The sequence below is a fragment of the Ammospiza caudacuta genome, chromosome 3 (genome assembly GCF_027887145.1).
Source record: "Ammospiza caudacuta isolate bAmmCau1 chromosome 3, bAmmCau1.pri, whole genome shotgun sequence".
In the NCBI taxonomy this organism is placed as follows: domain Eukaryota; kingdom Metazoa; phylum Chordata; class Aves; order Passeriformes; family Passerellidae; genus Ammospiza; species Ammospiza caudacuta.
In genome coordinates this window covers 114,441,259-114,465,420 of record NC_080595.1, presented here as the reverse complement: position 1 = coordinate 114,465,420, position 24,162 = coordinate 114,441,259, and the positions used below count along the sequence as shown (strand labels likewise).

Below are 24,162 nucleotides of genomic sequence, written 5' to 3'. Positions count from 1 at the left end.
GGGTGGCTACCAGCATCTATCAGTCAGTTGTGGCTCTAGAAAACACCTCTGTTCCCTTACCAACTTTAAGGTAACTCTCTGCTCTGTCTGCAGGTGGTGGTGATGGTGAATGATGTCCTTGCAAACTGTTCTGGCTCGTGTTCTTTCCAGTTCAGCCAGGAATTGACACCCATAGTCAGAGATGTGGAATATTCATCAGGTAACGGGGTCTGGTACCTGAACACAGTGGCCAAAATTCAGTGAAAAACATCTGCCAGGTGCTGGTGATTTCATGTACACTTGTATCCTTTTGTAAATTTTTGATTTTATGGAAACTGCACTTTATGGGGCACTTCTGATCAGCTCCAGTTCCAGACATGCTGAGTGTACTAGTTTGAACTGAGAAGGGCAGTGGAGCTGGGAAGGGTTTAGGGCACAGGTCTGGAGGGGCTCAGTCTGGAAAAAAGGAAATTCAGGGTGATCTTCTCACTCTCCACAACTCCTTGATAAGAGGGTGCAGCCAGGTAGGGCTTGGTCTCTTCTTCCAGGGATGAAGAAATAGGATGATAGGAAATGGCCTTAATGTGTGTCAGGAGAAGTTTAGATAGTTTTCAGGAAAAATTTCCTTATTGAATGGGTTGTCAGGCTCTGGAACAGCTGCTCAGGGCAGGGGTGGAATCACCATCCCTGGAAGGGTTCAGAGGGTTTGTGGTTGTGGCATTTGGAGGCACAGTTTAGTGGTAAACACAGAGGTGATTTCAGAGGTCTTTTCCAACCTTAACTACTCTGTGATTCTATGGTAGAGGCATAAAGGGGAGAGAAACAATGGCAGGTTTGATGCCTCAAGCAAAAACTAGCTCTTGGCTCAAGTTATTTTTAACAAAAATTTAAGGAAAAATATAACAGCTGGACAGGGACGGGCATGAATTGCTGTTATGTGGAACAGTGAGATACCACCAATAGTGTAGCTTTTAGGATATCCTGTTGAAGCTGTTAGAAACTTTTAACTGTTGGCTGAATTTGAGTTTGAATCTGGGCATTGGTAGCCCAAAATTCATGAGTCACCTTGATGATTATATTCCTTCAGGTGAGGGGTCCCAGGCCACAGTGATTCTCAGGGGAGCTGGTTTTGGTGAGGAGCAGCTGGCCCTGCAGGTGGAGGTGGACAGGAGGAGCTGCCACATCTCATCTCTGAATCAAACCCACGTGGTTTGCAAGGTGCCAAGGCTGCCGGTCGGGACCTACCCTGTGACACTGCTGGTGGCACCTCATGGCTTTGCTCTTGGTGCCACCACAGGACAAGGGATCTTCCTCACAGTGCAGCCAACACTGGGAGCTGTTGAGCCTCCTTCAACTTCAGAGATTGGTAGGTATGAACCCCTCAAGGGAGCTGCTTCCTTCTTCTTCCTTGGCTCGGCATCTTTTGGTTCTTTACCTTCACTGCCAAGATTTTCACCTGATGAAGAAGTTTTATGGCTGTGTGTACCCAAAGTACAGTAAAAAATTACCTAAAGACTGACAGATTCTCTTTGTGCAGGTAACCAGTTTCCTGAGTAGTTTTGTTTGGGAATTATATCTTCAAGTGCACATATATTCATTTCAGCAAATCATTAGTGCTTCACACTCATCTTCCCATATCCATTTGACATGTAGCTATGTAGTATTTTAATTAATCTGGCCTAATATTAAGTGGGTATTAGGGAAAACATCTTCACAGAAATGGTTTCCAACCCCTGGAACAGGTTGCCCAGGGCATTGGTGGAGTCACCATCCCTAGAGGGATTTGGAAGATGTGTGGATCTGGCACTTGGGGACATGGGTTACTGGTGGGCCTGGCAGTGCTGGGTTACTGACTGGACTTATTGATTTTAGAGTGTTTTTTCAAACTAAATTATCCTCTGATTCTATAACCTTGGAATGGCTGAACTCTGGTTAATCCCTGCCCCATTGAAGCAAATTCATGTTCTGAGGAATAAAATGGAAAACTCACCTGTGTTTAGGTGAGTTAGGTACAAAGGTTTAGGTACTTAGGTACAAAGCTAAGAAACTTAAGAGGAGCTAAAGCTAAAGTGAATCTCCTTCCCTTCCCATTATACCTCCTCTCCTTGAAATAGAACAGGAAATAGGGTGATTAATTCCATACCTAAAGAGAAGAGCCGGAATTTTTTTTTTTTTTTGAGAGGAAAGAGTCTCCTCAACCAATGAGATATGTGGCAAACACTCTTGATACACCTGGGCTGTGCAGTGAAGGACAGTCTCAGATTATCCTTTGTTTTCAAGCAGCAAGGAATGCAGCAGAAACAGCATGAACCAAGTCTACTCTGACAGGAAAATTACCCAGTCATTTCTGTGTAAATCTCATTTTATTTTTGGGATCATGGTGGCAATCACTACTGAGAGCAGTACTGGCCTCAGTGCAGCTCAGACACGTGGCTTATTTTCAGTAATCATGATCTGACTGGGCCATGCCTGCCCACATTGGAGCAGCCAGACAAAAGGAATGCTGGTCTGTAAAAATATCCATGGACAAGCATGGGATGGACTTGGGATAACACAGAATTCCTGAACTAGAAGTTATGGCCACCTTTTACTGTGCTTTTGATTTGAGGGTTTTTTTTGGGGGGGGGAAGGAGGGGGTTGTTTGTATTATTTTTTCTGCTGTTGATTTTTTTGGGTTGTTTGGTTTTTTCTTTTTTTTTTTTTGGTTGCATGGGAAGAAAACTGCTCTAACTCTTTTATTGCGGTTTTTTTTCCTTATTGAGAGGGTCATGACACACTAAGAATCACTTTTAATTCATAGAAAACCCAAACACCTCCAAACAACCCACCAATGGCAAATTTAAGTGCTTGAGCCTTGCTTCTCCTTTCCTTTGCTGGCAAATCCACTCCCAATTACAGTTATCTGTCACTCATTAAAAAGAAAGCAAGAATAATGCTATCTTACATTACATGTGCCTGGAATGCTTATAATTGGAAAGAATTACAGCTTCCATCTGTGTTTTTAATTTCTCCCATTTCAAATACCTCTCTTCAATCTCATTGTAAAGTGCACGCAGGCAGTATTTCACTGCATATAGATATAATGTAGATATCAAAACTTAACTGCATCAGTCTTTACACAACACTGGTGTATTCTGAACTCTAAATCTGAAGCTCCTTATCTGACAACCCTTGCATTTGCAAGTGGCTTCAGTTTTCACTTCTTGCTCTTTCTGACTCTGCAAATTTAATATTACAGGATGGGAAACACCTTGTATTTTGCTGCTTCAGCTCCCTCTGGTCAAAATATCCCTGGTCTCAGTGGTGCCATGCTGGGAGATCCCCATGACCTAACTCCAGAAGCATGGAATGCCTTTCTAAAGATACTCTCACATTCCACTGAATAGCAGGAGCTTGCTGTTAATGTATCTGATTGCTCTCGTTGGCCTGGATTTGCTGCCAGCCACAGGAAATCAAGACTAAACTTCTATAATTCTCTGGTGGTTTAAAGAATTAGCAGGAATAGGTAATTTCAGGAAAGTGTGCAAGGGAATTTGTCATTAATATATAATTACTTTAATGTAGAGGATTGCTTACATCACATGTGAAAAGAGGGATAAAAGCTCAGTAGGTTTACGATATAGCCATGCTAATAAATACAAATAAACGCTGCATTAATTAGTGCCTGTCTGAGCAGTCTGTTCAGCCACAATCTTAAAAACTCTGCAGTGCTGACAACTCGAGAAAAAGCTCTAAGTTTCAAGCAACATTTCCTTTTTTTTTTTTTTAAAGTTTCTCTGAATCGCATCAAAGCACAAACTCCAGCTTAGAATTGCCATTAATGCCCACTCCTGTTCTCTTTCCTGCTTCTCTTTGAAACATCCCTGAGCCCTCTAGTCACTTGGAAAAGCAAAGAGGCGCCTTGGCTCTTTAGAAATGGATGCTGAAGAAAGATCAAGCACAAGGCTGACTTGTGTTGGGCGCGATCCTGCCTGGGATTGGAGTGGCTCGGTCTGGCACGGAGGAGAGCTGAGCTTGCTCGGTGCTCCTCGGAACGAATCCCTCCGTGACTCCCCTCACAAATCCGAGTCTCCAGCCCTGCCAAGTCCCCTTTCTATCCCAAGTTTCCTAGACACATGCTACAGGCTTTTCTGACAGCAGGGAGCTTGGCAGCTGTTTGAACTGCGAGAGCACCTGCTGCGTTAAGCTCATTTTCCATTCTTAGTGCTTCTTCCTTCCTTCCTTATTTCGTTCTTGGGCTGGGGATCTGGCTAAGGGGGAGATCACAGGCCAGGGCTTGCTGGTTTAAATAAGTATGTCATTAAAAAATAAACCCAGAAAAAAAAAAAACAACTCAGTCATCCTGTGTTGTGGAGGATTCAAATAATTCAAATTCAAAGAATTCAAGTATGGCAAGAAGGATCTCTGGTGCAAGAGAGGGAGCCAGGCACAGCAAGGTGGAACAGATCATCATCAGCTCAGCTGAGAGACTTTTGTAGTCATCTAAAAACAAAGAATTCTTTGTATATTAAAATATCCTACGTATTGAATATCATGGAATAATTGTTTGTTTTAGGAGGACTCAGAGTGACTCTCAGGGGGACCAATCTGGAAGGGGTAAATGCTGTTTTGTTTGGGTCCCAGCCTTGCCCAATTTTGGAGGAGGGCAGAAATTCAACAAGAATTCAATGTAAAGTTCCTTCTCGGGTAAGAAACCACACTTTGGGGAACAGTCAGAGGCCAATGTGACTTTCTCTGTTTTCCTGGCCTGAGCTACACTAGGAAAGGGCAAAGAGTAACCCTTCAGCCAAGTCTTGTCTGTGGACTCTACAGATTAGACAGCTTAGTTAAAAGCAGATTAATAGGAGATTTATGAAAACTGCAAGCTCCTCAATTTAATAAGAATATTGCAAATTAAAAACGGCATAGTTAGTCTGGGATTTTATTTACTAGTTTAATGTATTTGTATGGATATAGCAAATCCAAATCTGCACAGTCTGGGATTGTTTTAAGGTTTCTAAATCTCCATAGATGCTCTTTAAAGTCAACTTAACTGTAAATATTTAAGCAGAATCTGGTGTATGTGAAAGTTTCATCAGTGCCATGTGCCTGACTTACATATGGGAGAATCAGAAACATAGGAAATAACATTTTTTAAAAAAAATTAGTTCATTCTTATCTATGACATTTTCTTTCTCTCTCTTCCTAGGGGGCAGAGGATGCTGCTGTCCATGTGACACTGATTTTTGGGTACAAGTCAATGACAGTAGCCAACTTGTTCCAGTATGATCCTTCCTTAAACCCTGCACTTGTATCCCTGAGCAGGAACAGAAGTGGCATAGCAGGTGAAAATGCAGATGTGTGTGGGGCATCTTCTGGAGAAGGGTTGTTAGTGCTGATGGTGGTGGGGCAGAGGGAATTTATAAATCTGTACAGTTTGATTCAACAATTTGATCTAATCTTGTTTGTTTTCTTTTAAATTTTAGTTCCTGTATTTCTTGCTAGTCCTGGTCAGTTGTGGTTGGTTTTTTATTGGTTTTTCACTAGTATACATGAAGTAATGAGTTGCTTGCCCCATGGTATGGATGATGTCCATAGGATGTCAGGTTCAGTGTAGTCCTGCTTTTGGGTCAGGTTTCTCTAACTCTGCTCTGAAACAATCCCATCTATTCATGCAGTGAAGGGAACCAATGGAATGGCATGAAGCTGTGTCAGGAAAGGTTTAGGCTGGGTATGAGGAAATGGTTTTTCACCCAGAGGGTGCCTGGGCACTAAACAAGCTCCCCAGGGAATGGTCACAGCCCCAAGGCTGCCAGAGCTCAAACAATGTTTGTACAAGTCTCTCAGATACAGGGTGGGATTCTCAGGACTGTCCTTTGCAGGTTGGCAGCTGAACTTTGATGATCCTTGTGGGCCCCTTCCAACTCAGGGTATTCCATGATTCTGTATTTCTTAGTAACAGATTCATCCATGACAGGAGAAATGAACTGTGGAGAGTGTCCTTCTCCAGGATCCCCACGGGTTGACCATGAAGAGCATCATGTGCATTTTGGGTTATTGAAAGCAGGGAATAGGCAACATTTCTTTATCTTAGTTCCCATTTCCAAGCCAAACTGTTCCTTTTTGACCTTGGGATGTGTTACTTTAGAATATGAACATAGACCTCACAGAATTCATGGGGACAAAATCCTAATTAGAGCTCATAGAGTGTTTGCCATTTCCTGTCTTTTGAAAGTTTCTATTTGGAGTTGTTTGGTTTTTTTTGTTTGGTTTTTTTTTTTTTTTTTTTTCACATTTCCCTCATTTTTCCCCCCAGGATTTTGGCTGTGTATAGGGGATAGAAAGCATAAACAGTGAATGATGTCCACTTACAAACAAGCCTTTTAGGAAAGTTTAGCACATTTCTGCATGGCAAACTGACAACAGTTATTTGGTATCTGAGACAGTGGGGAAGGAGATGGGAGTAAGACGGAAATATTCCTTTTTTCTTACCTATCTCATTCCTATTCATCCAAGAATATAATAACCTGAGTTTTTTCTCTATTTTTGCAACCTCTCCAGTGAACACCTTAAAGCTACCCATAGCTCCCAAATTCAGTTCGACTTGTTGGGGATTTACAGGGTTAGGTGACTGCCAGTGCCAAAATTCCTTGTGCACTCCCAGCATTTCTGTTAATTTTTCCCCAAATGCCCTTGTCATTTTCTATTACTCCAGAATGCATAAATAAGAGAAAACGTCCTTTATCATCTGAATATTATTCAGATACCACAGCACCAAGGGGAGGTTTTTGTAGCCGCGGGCATCTCAGGTGCAAAGAATTCCTTAATGTTACAGTGTCTCATGAGCTGTGGTGGGGCTGAGTTCAATCTGCTATTCAGAACCTCCACAGCTTCCTCTTTTAATATAATTTTCCTTCTATATAATAAAAAGAATAAATAAATTACACTGATGCCTTCCAGGCATCTGGGATTAAGCTGACAATTGACCAAGAGTCCAAAGAGTTCATGTTATTAACATATTCAACTTCTCAGGCTTTCAAACTTTATTTGAGTCTTTCTGAATGCAGAATTGAAAAGTACCAGTTCCAAGACCTGCTTAGAGGAGCAAGTAGTTGAAAGAATCTTTTGTACAGGCTCTTCTGTTCCTTCCTCCCTCCTTCATCCTTTCAGAGGAGAGAGGAGGATGAGATTCACCTCCTAAACACATCCCTGTGCTTAGATGTTTTGCATGGTCATTGAAGATAAATAGATGGTTCTGTGGTGGGATTTGCCACAGCTCTTCTCTGCGTCTTGCAATAGGATGAATCATGGCATAAAGTCTCTTTTCACTGACCACAGATAGAGCTATCAGTGAAAATGCCTTTATTTGGACTGATGGATACCACCTCATTTTTTTAAGCTATTTCAGAAGAAATTTAAGTTATGAAAATCCCTTGTCTCTTGGCTTTGTCCTTTCCTGTTAGTGCACTGTGCACTGATAAAGAAAAATATCCTCTATCATTTGAACACAGTTTGACACACAGCAGCTAAATTGGAGAGGGAGTCATGATTACTAAAAATAAGATGCTTTGGAGCAGAGCTGGTTTTCCCTGGAATTGAGTTAATTTTTTTTCGTGTGGGGCTGTGTTTTGGGTTCATGCTGAAAATGGTATGGATAACACAGAGATGTGTTGTCATTGTTGAGCAGGGCTTACACAGAGTCAGGGATTTTTCTGTTCCTCACCCCACCAGTGAAGAGCTGGGAGTGGACATGGATTTGGGAAGGGGCACAGCCAGGACAGCTGACCCCAACAGACCCAAGGGATTATCCAGACCATGTTGCTCATGTCCAGCAAGGGAGGAAGAGGGAGACAGAGTGGTGTTTTGTCTTCCCAAGTGACCATTCCATGTGATGGAGCCCTGATGGGATGGCTGCACCCCTGCCTGCCCATGGGAAGCAGAGAATGAAGTCCTCCTTTTGCTTTGCACACATAACTTTATAACTTTGCATCAAACTGTTTTTATCTCCACCCACAAGTTTTCTCCCGTTTATGCTTCCAATTCTCTCCCCCATCCCACTGCAGGGGAGGGAGTTAGCAGATGTGTGGGGCTGAGATGCCATCTGGGGTTAAACCATGACAAGCACATCTGATTTTAGGTACACAAGGAAATTTTTTTTATTGTGGACGGCTGCTATTACTATTACATGGCTCCATAATTCTGATAAAGAGGCTCTAGATAGTTTATCAGGGATAAAACAAAATAAATCCCAGAACCTCTGAGCTGCAGAGCTTTACAAAAAACCTTGTATTTGGTTTTTATCAGGTTCAGATATTTATAGGACAGATATTTATGGTAGGGGGACATGAATAATATCCTGAGTGTTGTTGAGAGTGGTTATTGGTGGTCATAACCAAGTTCACTGTGCTGATGGCTCAAGACAACCCTTATAGCTGGTGACCTTATGCAGGAGAGATTCAGTAGGATACAGAACCCCTGTAGTCTTCAACATTTTGGGTTTGGGCTGATGGGCATGGCTGGACCTACTCTGGCATGATGGGACTCTGCTCTTCCTCAGGCAATGGCCACAAGTGCTGAAATAACCACTCCCAGAAAAACTGAAAAAGTTCCCTTCCTTTCTCTGCAGGAGGTGAGGAGCTCCACATTGGAATATCCCAGTTTGCCAGCTACCAGGGCTCAGATGTTAAGGTCCAAATTGGTGATTTATGGCCACAGATCCAGGCACAGACAGAGCATGGGGTTAATGTGACACTTCCAGCCCTGCCTGCAGGGTGGTACAATATTTCTGTCCTCATCAATGGCATTGCTGTCACTTCAAACAGGTGTGTATCTTGCTCAGAAGCTTCATTCTCCACCTTATTTGGTGTTTTAGGGTTAATCTGAAACTGAAGGTTTGAGTTTTTCACTAATTCTGTACCTTAAAGGTGAATTCTGCAGTGTGGTATGAAATTATGAATAATTATCAAGGCATTTATTTATCTGTGGAGCCTGAGTCAGCAAACTGCTAATGCTAGTCAATTAACTTGCCTCGGATCAGTAGGAGGCAGGAGAGAAACATTTTAGCAAAAAACAGTTGATTTGATGAAAAATGCATATTCAGGCAATCAAAGGTATTCGCAGATTCAGGTCAAATGCAGATAAATCCTGCTGTAGGAAAACAGCAGAAGAAAAGAAACACTTTTCATGAGAAAAACAAAAGGTAGTTTGAACAATACAAAAATGCTTTGTTTGGAGAATTTTTAAATTATGATATTTCCATTTCCTAAGGTGACACTTCAAGTTCATGCCTAGATAAATGTAATATAAACGAATTAAAATGTGGGGGAAAGCTGGCGTGAAATTGGGATATAGGAATATATTCAAAAACAACACAGTTTTGTTCTTCAGCCATGGCAGCTGGCAGGAGTGATCCTGAAATTACAATATTGGGGAGAAATGAGTGTTTTTATTGCTCACAAACCAACCTAAGCTGCTTGCAATGTTAATGAACCTCAGAAGGAGAAAAATTGTGGTTGGTGGGATGGCACACAGGGATTCATCCCACCTGGTACTGGATGCTGTTAGCAGCACCATCACTTCATCTCCAGGGATAGATTGGAAGGGGATGGGTCATCCCAGGAGAGGACTCTGAGCTCTGGTGGGCTGGATTGCAGGATTGGGAAGATCCCTTATCTCACATGTCTTTTTAGGGAAGGGGATGTTTTTGAAAGCAGAGTGATGAAGAAAAATAGATGTAGATGGGACAGAAATAGAGCTATAACTTTATTTGGGTGGGCTTCAGGAGCTCATGTCTGGGTTTCCTCTTGTTCAGTTTGCTCCACTCTTTGGTGGGATGGTGTGAGGAGAGATGGCAGCTGTGATGCCTTTTCAATGCACTTCTGTTGGGCATAGCTGCAGTGGGGTCTGCTTGCCAAAAAAAATCCTTATTTTTGCTTCCTTTGATGGGCAATTCAGTTGGACTGAATTTGGCCCACCAGTTGCCAATAGATAAGAGAGTGTTTGTGATAGATGTAGCTCAAATGTGTCCCTGCCCAGGGATGGGGAGGGCTGGAATGAGATGATCTTTAAGGTCCCTTCCAACCCAAACCATTCTGTGATTCTAAACCACATAGAAAAATTTGGGGTGTTGAGTGGTCTTGTCACTGTGACATCAAACAAAGTGGATGTGCCAGGTGGGTGCTTGGCTTTCTGGGAGTTGTAAGAAAGAAAAGCACTACAACAGGAAAGAGAATTAAAAGAATAGCCCTAACTGCCCCAAACCCTTTCTGTGTTGGTTGTGTTTTGCAGGGTTGAGCCATTAATCCAGTACCTCTCTGAGATCTCCAGCATCCAGCCGTGTTGTGGCTCCATTCTGGGTAAACAGCATTGGCACATCTGCAGCCACTTATGGAGGTTAAAGGGATCAAGGGCACAGTTTTCCTGCAGGAATGGAAAGTGCATCCCATTTCACGTCCGTTTAAATGAGGGGGTTTTGGATCTGTGACCCTTTATTGTGCAGGCATCCATTGGCAGACAGCAGCTGTGTGGAAATGTGGGATTGTAGTGAGCATCCCTCCATCTGGTTGGCTGGCTCAGGGCTCCCTGTGCTTTGAATTTGATTTCCCCAAGTGTCTGCTCATGTATCCTTGCATGTTCCCATTGGGAAAGCACAGCACGCCCACACCTGGCTCATCTGTGCTGTTTCTGTCAGTCGTTTTGCCCCCATCTTTCAAGGTTTTGCATGTGAAAGTTAGGTGGAAAGCAGAGTACAATTGTGGTTTGAAGCAAACAATAATTTGAAGTGATCCCAAAAGGGATGTTCATTTTTGTTATGTTGAAAAGACAAAATAAAAAAGCCCTTTTTCAATGTTAATTTTAATCAAAAGGGAAATATTTATTAATCCTGTTCTAAGCTTTTAGACATTGGAAATAATTTAAGTGTGTTTCTGAGCAGAACATTGCTGAATTAAAAAGAAAAGTTTTACTTTAAATCTTCAAAAGCAGATTTGGGGTGGCTGATTTATTTTGTCATTTGGCTGGTGGTGGAGGAGAGTTGAATCCCTGTAGTGAATTTTATATGAGCCCTTAGAAATACTTTTATAGAAGACAGAGAAATTATTGTGCTACAACCTCAGATCCTCCACAGATTGCTCTCCCAGGCTCACAACACATTTAAGGACACAATTTCAGAGGCTTTGTGGTATGTGATTAGTTCAATAGTTTGTGAAGTGCTCAAGCCTTGAAAGATGAGAGAGTGGATAGAGCTTGGAGAGCAAATCCTATCAGTTTTGAAGATTAAGCCATGCTAAAAAAAATAATACAAGTTTTGCCTTTTTTATATTTCAGGGCAAATTGAAAATTAAATAAGAACTGATTAACTCTTTGGTTGTGGTTTTATGAATGGCTTAAGCTGAATTAAAACCTCTTTCCTGCAAAAAGCACCAGTCCCTTCCCCCTTACCTGTAATCTTCTGTTGTCTCTAACACTTGTGTGTACATCTAGGTTAAGGATTTGGGGCCACGTAAAAAGAAACCTCATCATAAGACTCATTATAAACCAACTTATTTTTTCAGCTAGATCATGGGAAAAGGAAGAGAATAGGCTTAATGGATAAAGAGGTTGAAGCAAGGCAGGACACCGGGAGTTCCAGTACTACAAACAAAAGGAACATGGACAGAGCCTTTGGGAGGGCTCTTCCCAGTGTGGCTGGTGCAGCCCTGGCACAGGGGGCCCAGAGAAGCTGTGGCTGCCCCTGGATCCCTGGAAGTGTCCAGGGCCAGGTTGGATGGGATTTGGAACAACCTGGGATAGTGGGAGTTGTCACTGCCCATGGTAGGGGGTTGGAAGGAAGTGCTCTTTAAGGCCCCTTACAACCCAATCCATTTGAAGATTCTATGAAATCTGGCACTGCCTGAGTTTGAGAATATTCCCAGTCGCATTCTTCTTCCCTGTGGGCATTGGGAACAAACTACCTCCCCACCTACCTGTAGGGACGGTCCCGTTCCATGAAGAATTCAGCCTCTGTTTACTCTCAGAGGTTTTTCACAGCAGCTTTCTCCATTTCTGTGGGGGCTTTCTACAGTCACTTACTGCCACAAAGATCTCTGACTACTTGTTACCTTAGCCTCTTGTCCATGTAGGATTATCCTGATATATGGCTGCTATTTTCTCCAACTGTCTTGTCCAAAAAAAAAAAAAGGTTTTATTTCTTTCCTTCAGCCTGTCATGCTTATCAGCTTTATCATAAAAGGTTTGTGTTGGAAGGGACCTTAAAAATGATGGTTCAGAGATAATCATGCATTCCTCTTCTGCATGTAATACTCTTCTTCCATATTTTGCTTTTCTCCTAGGTGGAACACTGCTCACAATCTCTGGGGTGGGTTTTAGCCAAAATCCTGCCCTGGTTTGTGTGTCAATGGACAATCAAACCTGTACAGTTACTCACCTGGAAGAAGAGACACTTTGGTGCCTGACTCCTCCAGCTGTTAATTTGTCTAATGAAGATTCACATGACATCTCTGTCAGAGTAGATGTAACCATCAGCAGTGGGTCATTTCAACAAGCTCTCTTTGCAAATAGGACCATCACCTTCCACTACCAAAGAGCTTTGACTCCCCTTGTTACTGCTGCTGAAACAGAAATCAGAGATGGCAGCCTGCTCTTGAGCATTGAGGGAATAAACATCACTGGATCTGTGGCTAAGCTTGGACACACTGAATGTCAACTTCAGTTTCTATGGGGCAACCAGTCTGCAATGTCTTATCAGTGCTCTTTTCCACTCAACAGCCTGGAACCTGGGACTTTCCCCATCCAGGTCATCCAGAGGCAGCTGGGATATGCTCAGGTGACAGCAAGGCAGCAGGCCCTCACCATAACTCCACAGATAACCTCCATATTCCCATCACAAGGATCCATCTGTGGTGGGATGTTGCTCACTATATCTGGGGTTGCTTTGAAATCCAGGAGGAATTTGGTACAGGTCAGCCTGGAGGATAATTACTCCTGTGAGATCCAGAAGTCTGATGATGACTCCATCAGCTGTGTTGTCCTTCCAGGGCCTCACCCTTTGCACCTTCAGTGGCTACCTGAGGCATCTCGGGCTCTCAGTGTCACTGTGATTGTCAATGGGATCCACGGTGTGTGCCTTGGGGGCTGCACACTCCACCTGCAGGAGCACTGGACACCCCTGGTACATCTGGTGACCTGGAGGACCAATGGGACATCCAGCCATGTGACAATCAAAGGACAGAGGCTGGCATGGCAGGGTGACAGCCCTGTGGTACACGTGGACAACAGCACTGCCTGCAAGGTGACTTTTTGGAACGAGACCATCATCACGTGCCAGACAGCCTGCCTGGCCCCAGGGGAGCACAGCATTTCCATAGCCAGCAGGAAAAGCGGCTGTGCTTGTTTCAGAGGGACATCCAGCCTTCTCACCATCCTGCCTTGGGTGTACCAGTTTTACCCACGGGATTTCAGCACCAATGGGGGAGGCCTGCTCAGCTTGGCTGGGTTGGCTCTGAAGGGAAAGAGGATGACTTCAGTCCTTGTAGACCATCACCCTTGCCTCATTCTCAACATCACCTGTGTGCTCATCCAGTGCACAGTGCCTTCAGGGAAAGGCACAAGGGCTCTGAGTCTGAGAGTAGATGGACACTCCTACTACCTTGGAACAATAAGTTACAGTGAGGAATTTACCCCAGCTTTCCTTTCACTTGTTTCCTCGGGTCTCCTTTTAACTTTGACAGTATCACAGGTCACAGAGATGGACATTATCCAGGTGTTTATTGGAGATTTTCCTTGCAGCAACATCACCATCAGTCGCTCCACGTTGCAGTGCACAGCTCCTCTGCTCCCTGTGGGCAAGTACCCTGTGCTGGGCCAGGACATTCCCAGGGGATGGGCTTCCTCCAACCTGACGTTCACTTCTCATCTGGCAGTGACAGCTGCACATCACAACTGGGGTAAGTCATGGAGGGTTGCTGCAGTTCCTCCACAGGGTTTTGTGTGAGGCACTGCAGTGATGGGGGCTTTTTGTCATTAAAGCAAAAATTATGAATTAAAAAAAAAAATAATTGTTGAGACTTAGCTGTCAGGCTCTGTCTTAAATCCCATTTTCTGTTCTTTTCTAAGGTGGCTTGAATGGAGGACAAGTTCACCTGCACGGAACTGGGTTTTCCCCAGGAAAGACTTTGGTCACAGTATGTGGCACCAGCTGTGAACTCTTGGGCAACATGACAGTGACTGAGCTGAGCTGCCTTGTCCCACGCCTACCAGGTCAGTTAAAACCCAGAAACTGTCATTGTGATAAAAATATCCCCTAAAATTTGACCCAAAATGGGGAGTCCTGGTGTATCTCATCCCAGGAGAACAAGGAGCAGCCCAGGAGAGAGGAGAGAAATTAACATAGCACTGACAAAGTTTGGACTTGGGGATCTTGGAGGTCTTTTCCAACCATAATGATTCCATGAATCTGTGACTTCTGTTTTTTGCACTCAGTCTGAGGACAGATGGAGTCAGGGTGAGTTTTTGTGTCCATGGCCATGGATGTTGGATTAGATCCAGCATGTGCCTGTGGCCACACTTGCACAACATCAACATTTCCTCTCAGCAGTTATTCCTTGGGAAAGCTCCCCATGTAAAACATCCATTTGGACAGCAGAATTGGGTACCCAAGAACCTCTTAGCCATCATGACCATCTTAATGAATTAACTCCCTTAAATGCCTCTTCTTCTGAGGGAATAGTCTCAAGTTGCACCAGGAAAGTTTCAGTTTAGATATTATATTTTTTTTTCACATTAAGTGTTTTCAAGCTTTGGAAGACAGTACCCAAGGAAGTGGTGGAGCCATCATTCTTGAAAGTGTTTAAAAAATGTATGAATGTGGCACTTGAGGACATGGTTTAGTGGTGAACATAGTGTTGGTGAGATGATGGTTGGACATGATTATCTTAAAGGTCTTTTCCAACTGTAACAATTCTTTAATTCTGTGGCCACACACATTTTGTGTTTTGGTTACATGGTGGGGTGGTCTCAGTAGGGTAAAGGTGTAGAAGGAAAAAGGTTGAATGACTGGAAGGGTGAACAAATGACAGACCATGGCCAGTTCATACCTTTGGGAAGCTGGAGATGAGGATTTGACTTCCTTGAGAGGAGGATGGGATCATCCATCATGACCACAGCATCTTCCTTAACTGGAGAGAGACATGATGACCTCCACATCTCTCTTTGAGAGAAATAACCCTGCCTAAATTTTGGACCTAGCTCTTCAAAATGAGCATTTCTGGGGACAAGATATGTTCCCTCCTTTTCCTACTGAAGGCTCAGAATTAGGCTTCTCACACCAGCAAAAGGCAGAATTTAAGGCTTTTAAGTCTCAGCTCTGAGCCATGTAGAATTCCCCAAATTCTAAGCATGAAGTATTCACCTTGGTGCTTGACTCCTTGGTGGAGTCCCCATCCTTGGAGGTGTCCAAGGAATGGCTGGATGTGGCACTCAGTGCTCTGGGCTGGGTGACAAGGTGAGGAGCAGTCAAAGCTTGGACTCTGCAATCTTGGAGATCTTATCCAGCCTAAATGGTGCTGTGATTCAGGGATTTCAACACTCAGAAACTGAACATTTCAGCCCCTTCACAGCTCTGAAGTTGGGGAACATCTGGAGGTCTGCAGAAATATTTGCTGCTCTGAGGCTGCCCAGACATCAGCCTCAGTGACCAGAGATCCAGGACCTCTTATTCTTTGTGGATGTGAAAGAAAGGTGACAAGTTAGTGTCCATCAGGGTAAATTCACAGGGGTTTGTTCAAAGGTGTGTGGAATATCCATCTTCTGAAATAGAAGTTGAATAAATTATTTGTCAAGAAGCCACCTCAATGTGAAATTTAACTTTTGAGCAATGGTTGGGACAAGAGGCCTCCAGGTGTTCTCTTCAGCCTCACTTATTCTCAAATTCTAAATTTACTCCTGTCATTTGGAACAGTTCCTGTCATAGAATCCCAGAAAGATTTTGGCTGAAGGAACCTTAAAGGTCATCCAGTTCCAACTCAAGTGCTATGAGGAATACTAAAAAAAGATGGAAGGGAGAAAGAATAAGGGCTTTAAAACTCAACCACAAGCACTCAAAAAGAGACACCAAGAGGGCATAAAGAGCTCAGTTTTCTTTGTTTTAAACAAGGCCCAGGCACACTCCACAAAACTGCTTGTTATTTTAAATAGAAAAAGACAGTGCTAGAGCATTGGAAAAAAAATAAAGCACGAAACAAGGCAACCTGGTTATTGCAGGGAGAATAGCTTACTAAAATTTAATCACATTGATCCAAACTGTGCTCAGAACTCCCTGCGTGGTTGGTGGCAGAGGGATCCTGAGAAAAGCAATTTCACAGCCAGGACCACGATGCTTGTTCCTGTCACTAGATGTCAGCAAGGGAATGCTGATTGCTGGCTGTGTGTCTGGAGAGGAAATGCAAAGGAAGCATTGCCTCACCTTCTCTCTCCTGCCCCGGGTTTTGCAGCCGTGCCAGTTTCACCAGTCGAGTTGCAAAATATTTGTTAATTAAATATTTACAAATATATATTTTCTTTTCTTAAAAAAAAAAAAATACTTTTGCAGGCTTATCAAATCTGTGTTTGTCAGGCTCTTTGTGCCCTTTGAGACACTTGTATTCAGCTTGTGCATATCTACATCTGGCATAGGTGAATCTGTATACAGAGCAAGACACTTTCCAGATATTCTTCCACGTAATGCTTAATATTTAAGCACTTTTAAAAAAAATATATTTAAGGTTTTAACCCTGCCCCTCACCACATTTAGGGTGGTTTAAGTGCAGTAACTCCAGTCTCACCTCATGGTTTACATCATGCTCTTTGCCTGGGGAATTTTGCCACTTGGTGCTGGCACATCCAGTGCTCAGACCTTTCTTGCACTGCCTCATCCACATGGGAAAGGTGGCAAAGAGACTCCAGGACTGTGAAGGAATGGGAAAGGGAGGTCTGTGGTGCTCCAGAGCCCCTCAGTGTTGTGTCCCAGCTGGATAGTTGTCTGACCTTTCCCTGCTCTGCTTGCTGAACTGGCTGATGTGAAGAGTTTAAGCTGCATTTCTTCTGTTACCGAGGGCTGTGAAGCAGAACCCTCTCTCTCCTCTGGCACTGTGGGATGTCAGGTGGCAATGGCTGTCCTGGCTCTCAGACTTGGGTCATGTTGTGTCTGGCTTGCTCCAGATTAGAGATGTCCACGTGGGCATCCCCAGCTGGTCCGAGTGGCTCTCTCATGTGATCCAATCCACAGGGCAAGGCTCTGCAGGTAGGAAATGTGACTTCTTTCCTTCTTTCCCTTTGAGCAGGAAGTTTTCTAAGAGATGAGGGATTGCCAGGCTCAGCAGGATCCATCCATAAGCCTTCCTCATGGGTCTTTCCTTAGGAATGGGTTCTGAGCAGGGTCGCAGCAAGGTTTTAGTTTGATCATTGGCAAGGGCTGGGAATGTTACAGAGATATTCCCAACCCAGACCACAAGGAATGGGAATGCAGGACCAGGCTATTTTATGAAAACTGTTGTCTTTTGCAAGGTGCAGAAAAATCAATTCAGAATAGAGCTAAAATTTGATTTTCAGCCTTAAAGCTTAAAAAAAATTAACAAAATGAAATAAAATTAAGAAAACCTCACTGCCTTCAAGCAAAAACAAAACCAAAAGAAAAATGCCCAAATTAACCCATGAGTCTTTAAAGGTAAAGATATAGCTGGCTTCATCACCATGCCTGGAAGGGCTCAAAAGCCACGTAGATGTGGCACTTTGGGACATGATTTAGTGGTGGGTTTGGCAGTGCTGGAAGAATGTTTGGGCTCAATATTAGAGGGCTTTTCCAAACAAAATTATTCTATGCTCATGAAAGCTGTCCCCCTCTCTGGTTCTTGCTTCTTTGCCACTGCATGAGTGAAAATGCAGTTGTAGATTCTGTTCAGCTCAGGTTAAATTTACAGGACATGTGGGTAGTATTTGTGGGACTGAGTTGTGCTCCTGTGAAAGATGAGAAAACTGGCATGAAGCTTGAGACAGGTGAGAAAATATCTGATTATTCCTCTAAGGTGATATTAGGGTAAATACCATATAAAATTATTCCAGTGAGCCAATCCCTGAGATTTTATGTTTTACATTAAAGCAAAAGTAAGGAAGGCATCTTTCAAAGGAGGTAAACTGATAAGAGGATGCATGAGGGTAAAAGCTGAGCCTGATTTTCCTGGTTGCATCAGCATGCTTGGAATAACAGGTCTGACTTTTGGGTTTTGATGTAACAGTTTTGGGATCTTTGTTTAAGGGTTCTGGACCTGCCATTAACCAGACTCCACTGGTAAAAGAGCATGTTTAGGGAGGAGGATTTAGATTAGAGGCTAGAAATGAGACTGGTTTAAAAGGATGTGGTTTGGTGGAGCTCTTTAAATGGGGCAAGAAGAGAGAGAGAAATGAGTTTTGGTTCTAACAAGGAGATGCACTGAGCCAGGACAGTGGGGACTAGAGCCAGGGAAATTTGGGGATTTGTATGAGCAGATGCAGAAGATATGAAGAGGCTCTGTTGTGGTATTTTGGCAGTTGGGACCTCAGGAGGAACCAGGGCCTTTGGTCGTTGTTGTGGAGATCAAACCAAAGGATCGAAATGGTCCCTTCTACCTTTCAAATCCAGACATGAAGTTAAGAGGAGGAAATAAAGCATATTAATTACATGGCAGGAATGTTCTGACAGTGAGATCTATCAGACAGTGGAGTAGATGCTTAAAAGCCACCTCTTGGGACTTCTGAAACCTGTCTCTGTGAAATGAATGTCTCACAGGGAGCAATTCTTCACAGGCAAAGGTTGGATTCGATGACCTTAACAGGTCTCTTTCTCCTTTCTCTTTTATTAACTTTTTTTTTTTTTTAATTCTTTGTCTTTCCTGCTAAGCCCATGTTGCTGCTCCACAGTCCATTTTGTGAGGGGTGGATAACCAGGGATGTGAGTTTTGGCACTGGGACTTCTTGGGCAGTTCTTCAATCAATCCCCAGCTGCCCTTGGAGTCTCCTGTAGGTTTGAGCCTCATCACAAGTCCAGCAGTTGTTATTAAACAGCAACCCAGAACAAAGCCCTTGTGCTGAGCATCCCAGGATGCTGGATTAAGCCAGAGTATCCCTCAAAGCCAGGGCTGGGGGTAGCCAGTCCCTAAGCCATCACCACCACACGGAGATTTGGCTGCCGTAGTGTCTGATCTCAAAAGAGAAGCTGTAATGAGCTGAGGGCATTCATCCCAGCAATGGGATTGCAGGTTTGATCTTTATAGGGAGTATAAAGCCTAAAGCAGCTTCATTCTGGGGTTTGAACACTAACGAATTAAGCAGGGAGAAAAATTGTGTCCCAGAACAGGCAGAATATCCTTTTAGGATGTGCCAAAAGTGTGTTAAAATCTTTAGCTGGTATTTTTTGCTACTGGTTGGTAGGAGATAATGGCATGAACAATACCAAGGGCTATTTGTGTTTCATGGTTGGAGGAATAGGAAGGGAAAGGCCAAGACTTCCTCCTAAATGAATAAAGACATTAAAACCTCTGAGAGGAGGGAAACAGGAGGATCTTGGAGAGCCCCAAGGAAAGAAGGAATGGGAAAAGAACATCACCTCTAAATGTGATATCTCCATTTGATGAACAGGAGATGTGGGGTGGGGAGGTGAGATTTTCCCCTCCTTTCACCTGAGAGAGAGAAAACAATTCTAAGTTTGATTCTGCGGGGTACAGATGAAGTAGGGTTTACTTGGAATTTGCTTCCTCTGATCTCTTTGCAATCCTTTGTAGCCATATTCTAAAACTTAGGTTTTATAAAATAATATCTTTGTTTGACTGGTTTGAGTTAAAAATTATTTCAGCCATTGGTAGGATACAAGGCCTCTTGTTCCTACAGGCATGATAACTTTGGGATGAGGGCACTGGAGCTCAGCAGAAACACCCAATTTCCACATTTTGGGGTTGTTTCAGAAGTGCCAGACTGTTCTTGTGCTGAGCTCTCAGGGCTGTGCAGGAAACACCTTCTGGTGACCTTCAGGAGCCAGGTAAGATCTTTGACAGCAGCAAAATCTTGAGGAAAACAGTCCTGACATTTTGTGAGTAATTTCCAACATTCATCCCAAAATAGAGTTCAAGTGGTTTTCCACAAAGGAAAACTCTGCCATGTTCTTTTCAAGACTACAAAAGAAAACAAAACCCTCCTGTAATGAATTGGTTCCACTCCAGGTTGTTGCAAATGCAAGATCTTTGCAGAATTTAGTCCCCTTGGATGCTATTTATTTGTCAAAACACAGATATTTAATGCTGCTTAAGATCCCCTTGAAACATCAGGAAAGACATATGGCTTTTGTTGTAGTCATGGAATACCTGAAGTAGCACTAGGTAGAGTTTTTGGACAAGAAAAGCAAAATCTTGCTGTCATTCTTTTAGGCTTCTCTGCCTGTTACTTGTCTTAGATGTAGGTCTTAAAGGCAGGGATTGTGTTTGGGTCTGTTTGGATGCCAAGCAAGAAAATTGCCCCTGGATTTTGGGAAGGAAAAGTATTAAGTATATTGCAAAATTTATTTTTCTTATTCTAAATCCAGAGAAGAAAAATAGAAAAGCATTGTAAACTCTCTCTCTCTGAAGTTCAGAGCAAATGAACTGATAGGTTTTAATATTTCAAAAATACCTGAAACATTAAAGAGTTATAAACTCTTCAGAAATACCCCATATGAAATAGTAAGCTTTAGCAAAATGTGCTAAATATTTTAATACAGGAAATAGAATGCCTTCATATTTTTACAATTTCAACCCCCATTTTTTAGGATTGCTTAGGAGACAAGACATGCATTAACAACAACACTTCCCCAGCAAACAAGGCACCTTTTGAACAAATTGGAACTTACAAAAGCAAATAGGAAAAAAACCTTTCTTGATAAATCCCCATTGATTGGATTTCTGATGCTTAAGGAATACTCTTGGATGCTTCAGTGCAGTCTGTTATACTGTCCACAGACCTTTTCAGGAGTTCATTACAACCATTTGGTTAGTTCAGGATTAATGAATATTCTCCAAAAGTCAGGGTTTTGAGAGAAACAGATTTAATGTCTGTCATGGTTTTAATGCTTAAAGGACTCCTGTCTAAAATTGCTAAACCCAAATATTTCAACTGACTCTGGACTTAAGTGACAGTCCATAATACTTTTCTTATCATTTTTTGCCTGGGTTTAGAATAAGAAAATCTAATTTTTATCACACTGAATCACTTAGGTTGGGAAAAAACCTCCAGGATCATTGAGTCCAACCTGTGACTGATCCCCACCTTGTTACTCAGACTAGAGCTCTGAGTGCCACATCCAGACCTTCCCTGGACACCTCCCAAGGATGGGGACTCCACCACATCCCAGGGCATTGCATTAACAACCCTTTCCATGAAAAAAAAAATTCTTCCAGATGTTCACACCACTTGTTCTTTAAATAAACCTCAAAACAGCTGCTCCCATTACAATTTTTACCTCATCCATGGAGGCAGACTTGGACCACATCTCAAGTCATACTCAGCTACATAAAGCAAGGTGGGAGATCCCAGTTCCCACCTGTTCCCCAGGAGCCCTCCAAGCTGTGTCCAAGTTTCCTCAAAAACTGTTTCTGGGTTTCAAACTCATGATAGGTATTAAGTTGTCTTAACATATATCTTCTTGGTAAAAGTTTTGTGCCACATTCTGAACTGTAAACCATGTTCTAGCTCTCCCAGAAGAAAAGTCTATGCCTGTATTTAATCCTTGTCATCTCCTATGTCATCTCCTTCTGGACAGAGCGCTTTGATCCCAAAGACCATCCTGGTGCTCAGAGCACAAAGGATGCTCAGGGCACATTTTGCTCACACAAAGCAAAGGGGGCTGAACGAGCTGGGTGGAGACCTAATAATCCTCAAAAAGGATGCAGCTAAAGAGAGGCTTGGTGCATATCAGGAGCCAAAGGATCATGGAATGGTTTGGTTGGAATGGGTGCACATCAGGAGCCCAAGGATCATGGAATGGTTTGGGTTGGAAAGGACATTAAAGTAACTTTAGTTCCATGGGCAGGCACACCTCCTGCAATGACATCTCTCAGCAGTTAAAATGCGCTCAGTGTCAGTGGTGTTTGGGCTGCTTTGGGTTATGTTTTCTCTCCTGTCTTGCAGCCTCTCTGGCCATTCTCTGTGGTCTGACACATTCTTCTGCCAGCTGCCAAGAGGACAGAGCCACCTTCATTGAGTGTGACATCCAAGTCCTGGTGGGCACCTCCCAGCAGAGAGGATCTGTGTCCTACTTCTACATCTGTGGGGACACCCCGCCCCAGGGACATTTTGCTGGACTCCTTGCCAGGTTAGTGCTGTGTCTCTCCATCAGCCCAGTGGATCCATCCACAAAATACATCCCCCCATGGCTTTCCACCCTTTTTTAGAGTTGTTCCAAATGATGGACTGAAGGAACAAAATCTCAGTTCTCACATTGATGCCAATAGAGCTGTTTAGCCTTGAGACCACTAGAGAGCTCTGCTGGGTAGTGGAATTCATTCCCTGTGCCTATCAAAGCATCTCCAGCCCCCCCTCCTTCCCTTCTGCCTTTTTAAAGTGTTTGAGAGACATCAGAAAATCCATCTCGTAAACAGCCTGCTTTGTTCCTTCTTAGGTTTTAATATTTATCTTCTGATCCAAAGCAACATCTGGTGGATGCCAATGGGAAAAATGATTAGGCATTATGAAAAGCAGAAGTCTTCTTTTTTTCTGTTGTTTTCTCTTTTTTTTTTTCCTTCTATTTTTTTTCTTCTTTTTTTTCCCCCCCTCTGCCTTTCTCCAAGCATTTTCATGAGTAAAAAGTCAAGGAGTAAATTCAGCAGGGCGTGCAAGGGTGGTTATGCTTTGCAAATTCAAGGCTGAGCTGTCCAGGAGTATAACTTGGAACTGTTGTCTTTGATGGAGCAGTGAGGATTTATTCCTGCTGAGCACTTCTAAGGATAAGTGGGATGTCTGAGTTAAGGAATAAACAGGTGAATGATTAAAGATTTGGTTTGGAAGGGACGTCAAAGGTTTTCTTGTTCCAGCCCCATGGACAGGGACACCTCCCACTACCCCAGGTTGCTCCAAGCCCCATCCAACCTGGCTTTGGACACTTCCAGGGATCCAGGAGCAGCCACAGCTTCTCTGGGCCCCCTGTGCCAGGGCCTCACCTCCCTCACAGGGTGGAATTTCTTCCTAATCTCTAATCTAAATCTCCCCTCCTTCAATTTGGAGCCACTTCTCCTTGTCCTATCACTCCATGTCCTTGTGAAAAGTTCCTCTCAAGGCTTCTTGTAACTCCCCTTTAGATACTGGAACAAGCTGAACAAAACTTTGCAGAAGTTATTTAGTAAACAGATAATTAGAACAGCATTGTAATGCACTGCCCATGATTTGCTGTTCGTGGTGAACAAACTTCTGGCTGCTGCATCTGGCCACAGTCCAGGTAATTCAGTGAAGTTGCAGAGATTTGATCCTCATCCTGACCTGGTCCTTGCATCATACTTGGTGTTGATTCACCAGAAGGAGCTTTGGATAACCTGAATTGAGGGGAAAAAAAAAAACCCAACTGGCATTTACTGTACAAAGACAGCAAGACATGAATTTCACAGATTTTTAAACTTGTTAAAAAATATAAAAATAGAAGTTTCCAACTAAAATTAATTTTAAAAAAAAGTTTACACAGTTGCGACGCCTCTCTGTGGGTCCGTCACTTCTTCCTCACCAGTTTTTTAAATTTGATCTAGCCTGGGCTTTTTAAGAAAATTCTTCCAAGTTTTGAGAAAACCAGTGTTAGGCAGAAAGAAATTATTTTCCTGCAGAGGAGACAGAGAGAAGAATTCTGTACAACTGGAAAAAGCCACACTGTGCATTGGTAATATCCTGTAACATCCCAGGAAATGGAGAGGACAGATCTTTTGAAGAAGACAAAAGTAAGGAGACTTATAAGGGAAAAAAAGTGAAATTGAATTAATTTAATCAGTTCTACTTCTCCCAGAATGACTTATTTCAAATCAAGAAACTCCAGGAGCCTTCCCTTGTCTGGTTGAATTTTGCTTTGCTTTTCCTCACATCAGTGTAAGCCCAATTCAAAAAACCAACAAACTTGAGAGGGACAGGACAACTCCATGTGTTTCTTTTTTGCTTATTTTTTCCTGGATATCAAAATTGTGCTCTGCTCTTCAC

General features: G+C 43.0%; 1 protein-coding gene across 1 annotated transcript in view; it reads left to right on the top strand.

Moving 5' to 3' along the window:
• The window catches only part of PKHD1 (PKHD1 ciliary IPT domain containing fibrocystin/polyductin), a 239,029-nt gene that overhangs the window by 28,545 nt on the left and 186,322 nt on the right, over nt 1-24,162 (top strand). The window contains exons 25-33 of the mRNA XM_058801804.1: nt 94-199; nt 1,067-1,345; nt 4,535-4,665; nt 5,168-5,303; nt 8,585-8,780; nt 10,246-10,313; nt 12,288-13,901; nt 14,071-14,214; nt 22,120-22,303. Coding sequence (XP_058657787.1) covers nt 94-199; nt 1,067-1,345; nt 4,535-4,665; nt 5,168-5,303; nt 8,585-8,780; nt 10,246-10,313; nt 12,288-13,901; nt 14,071-14,214; nt 22,120-22,303 — 2,858 coding nt within the window. The remainder of the gene's footprint in view (nt 1-93; nt 200-1,066; nt 1,346-4,534; nt 4,666-5,167; nt 5,304-8,584; nt 8,781-10,245; nt 10,314-12,287; nt 13,902-14,070; nt 14,215-22,119; nt 22,304-24,162) is intronic.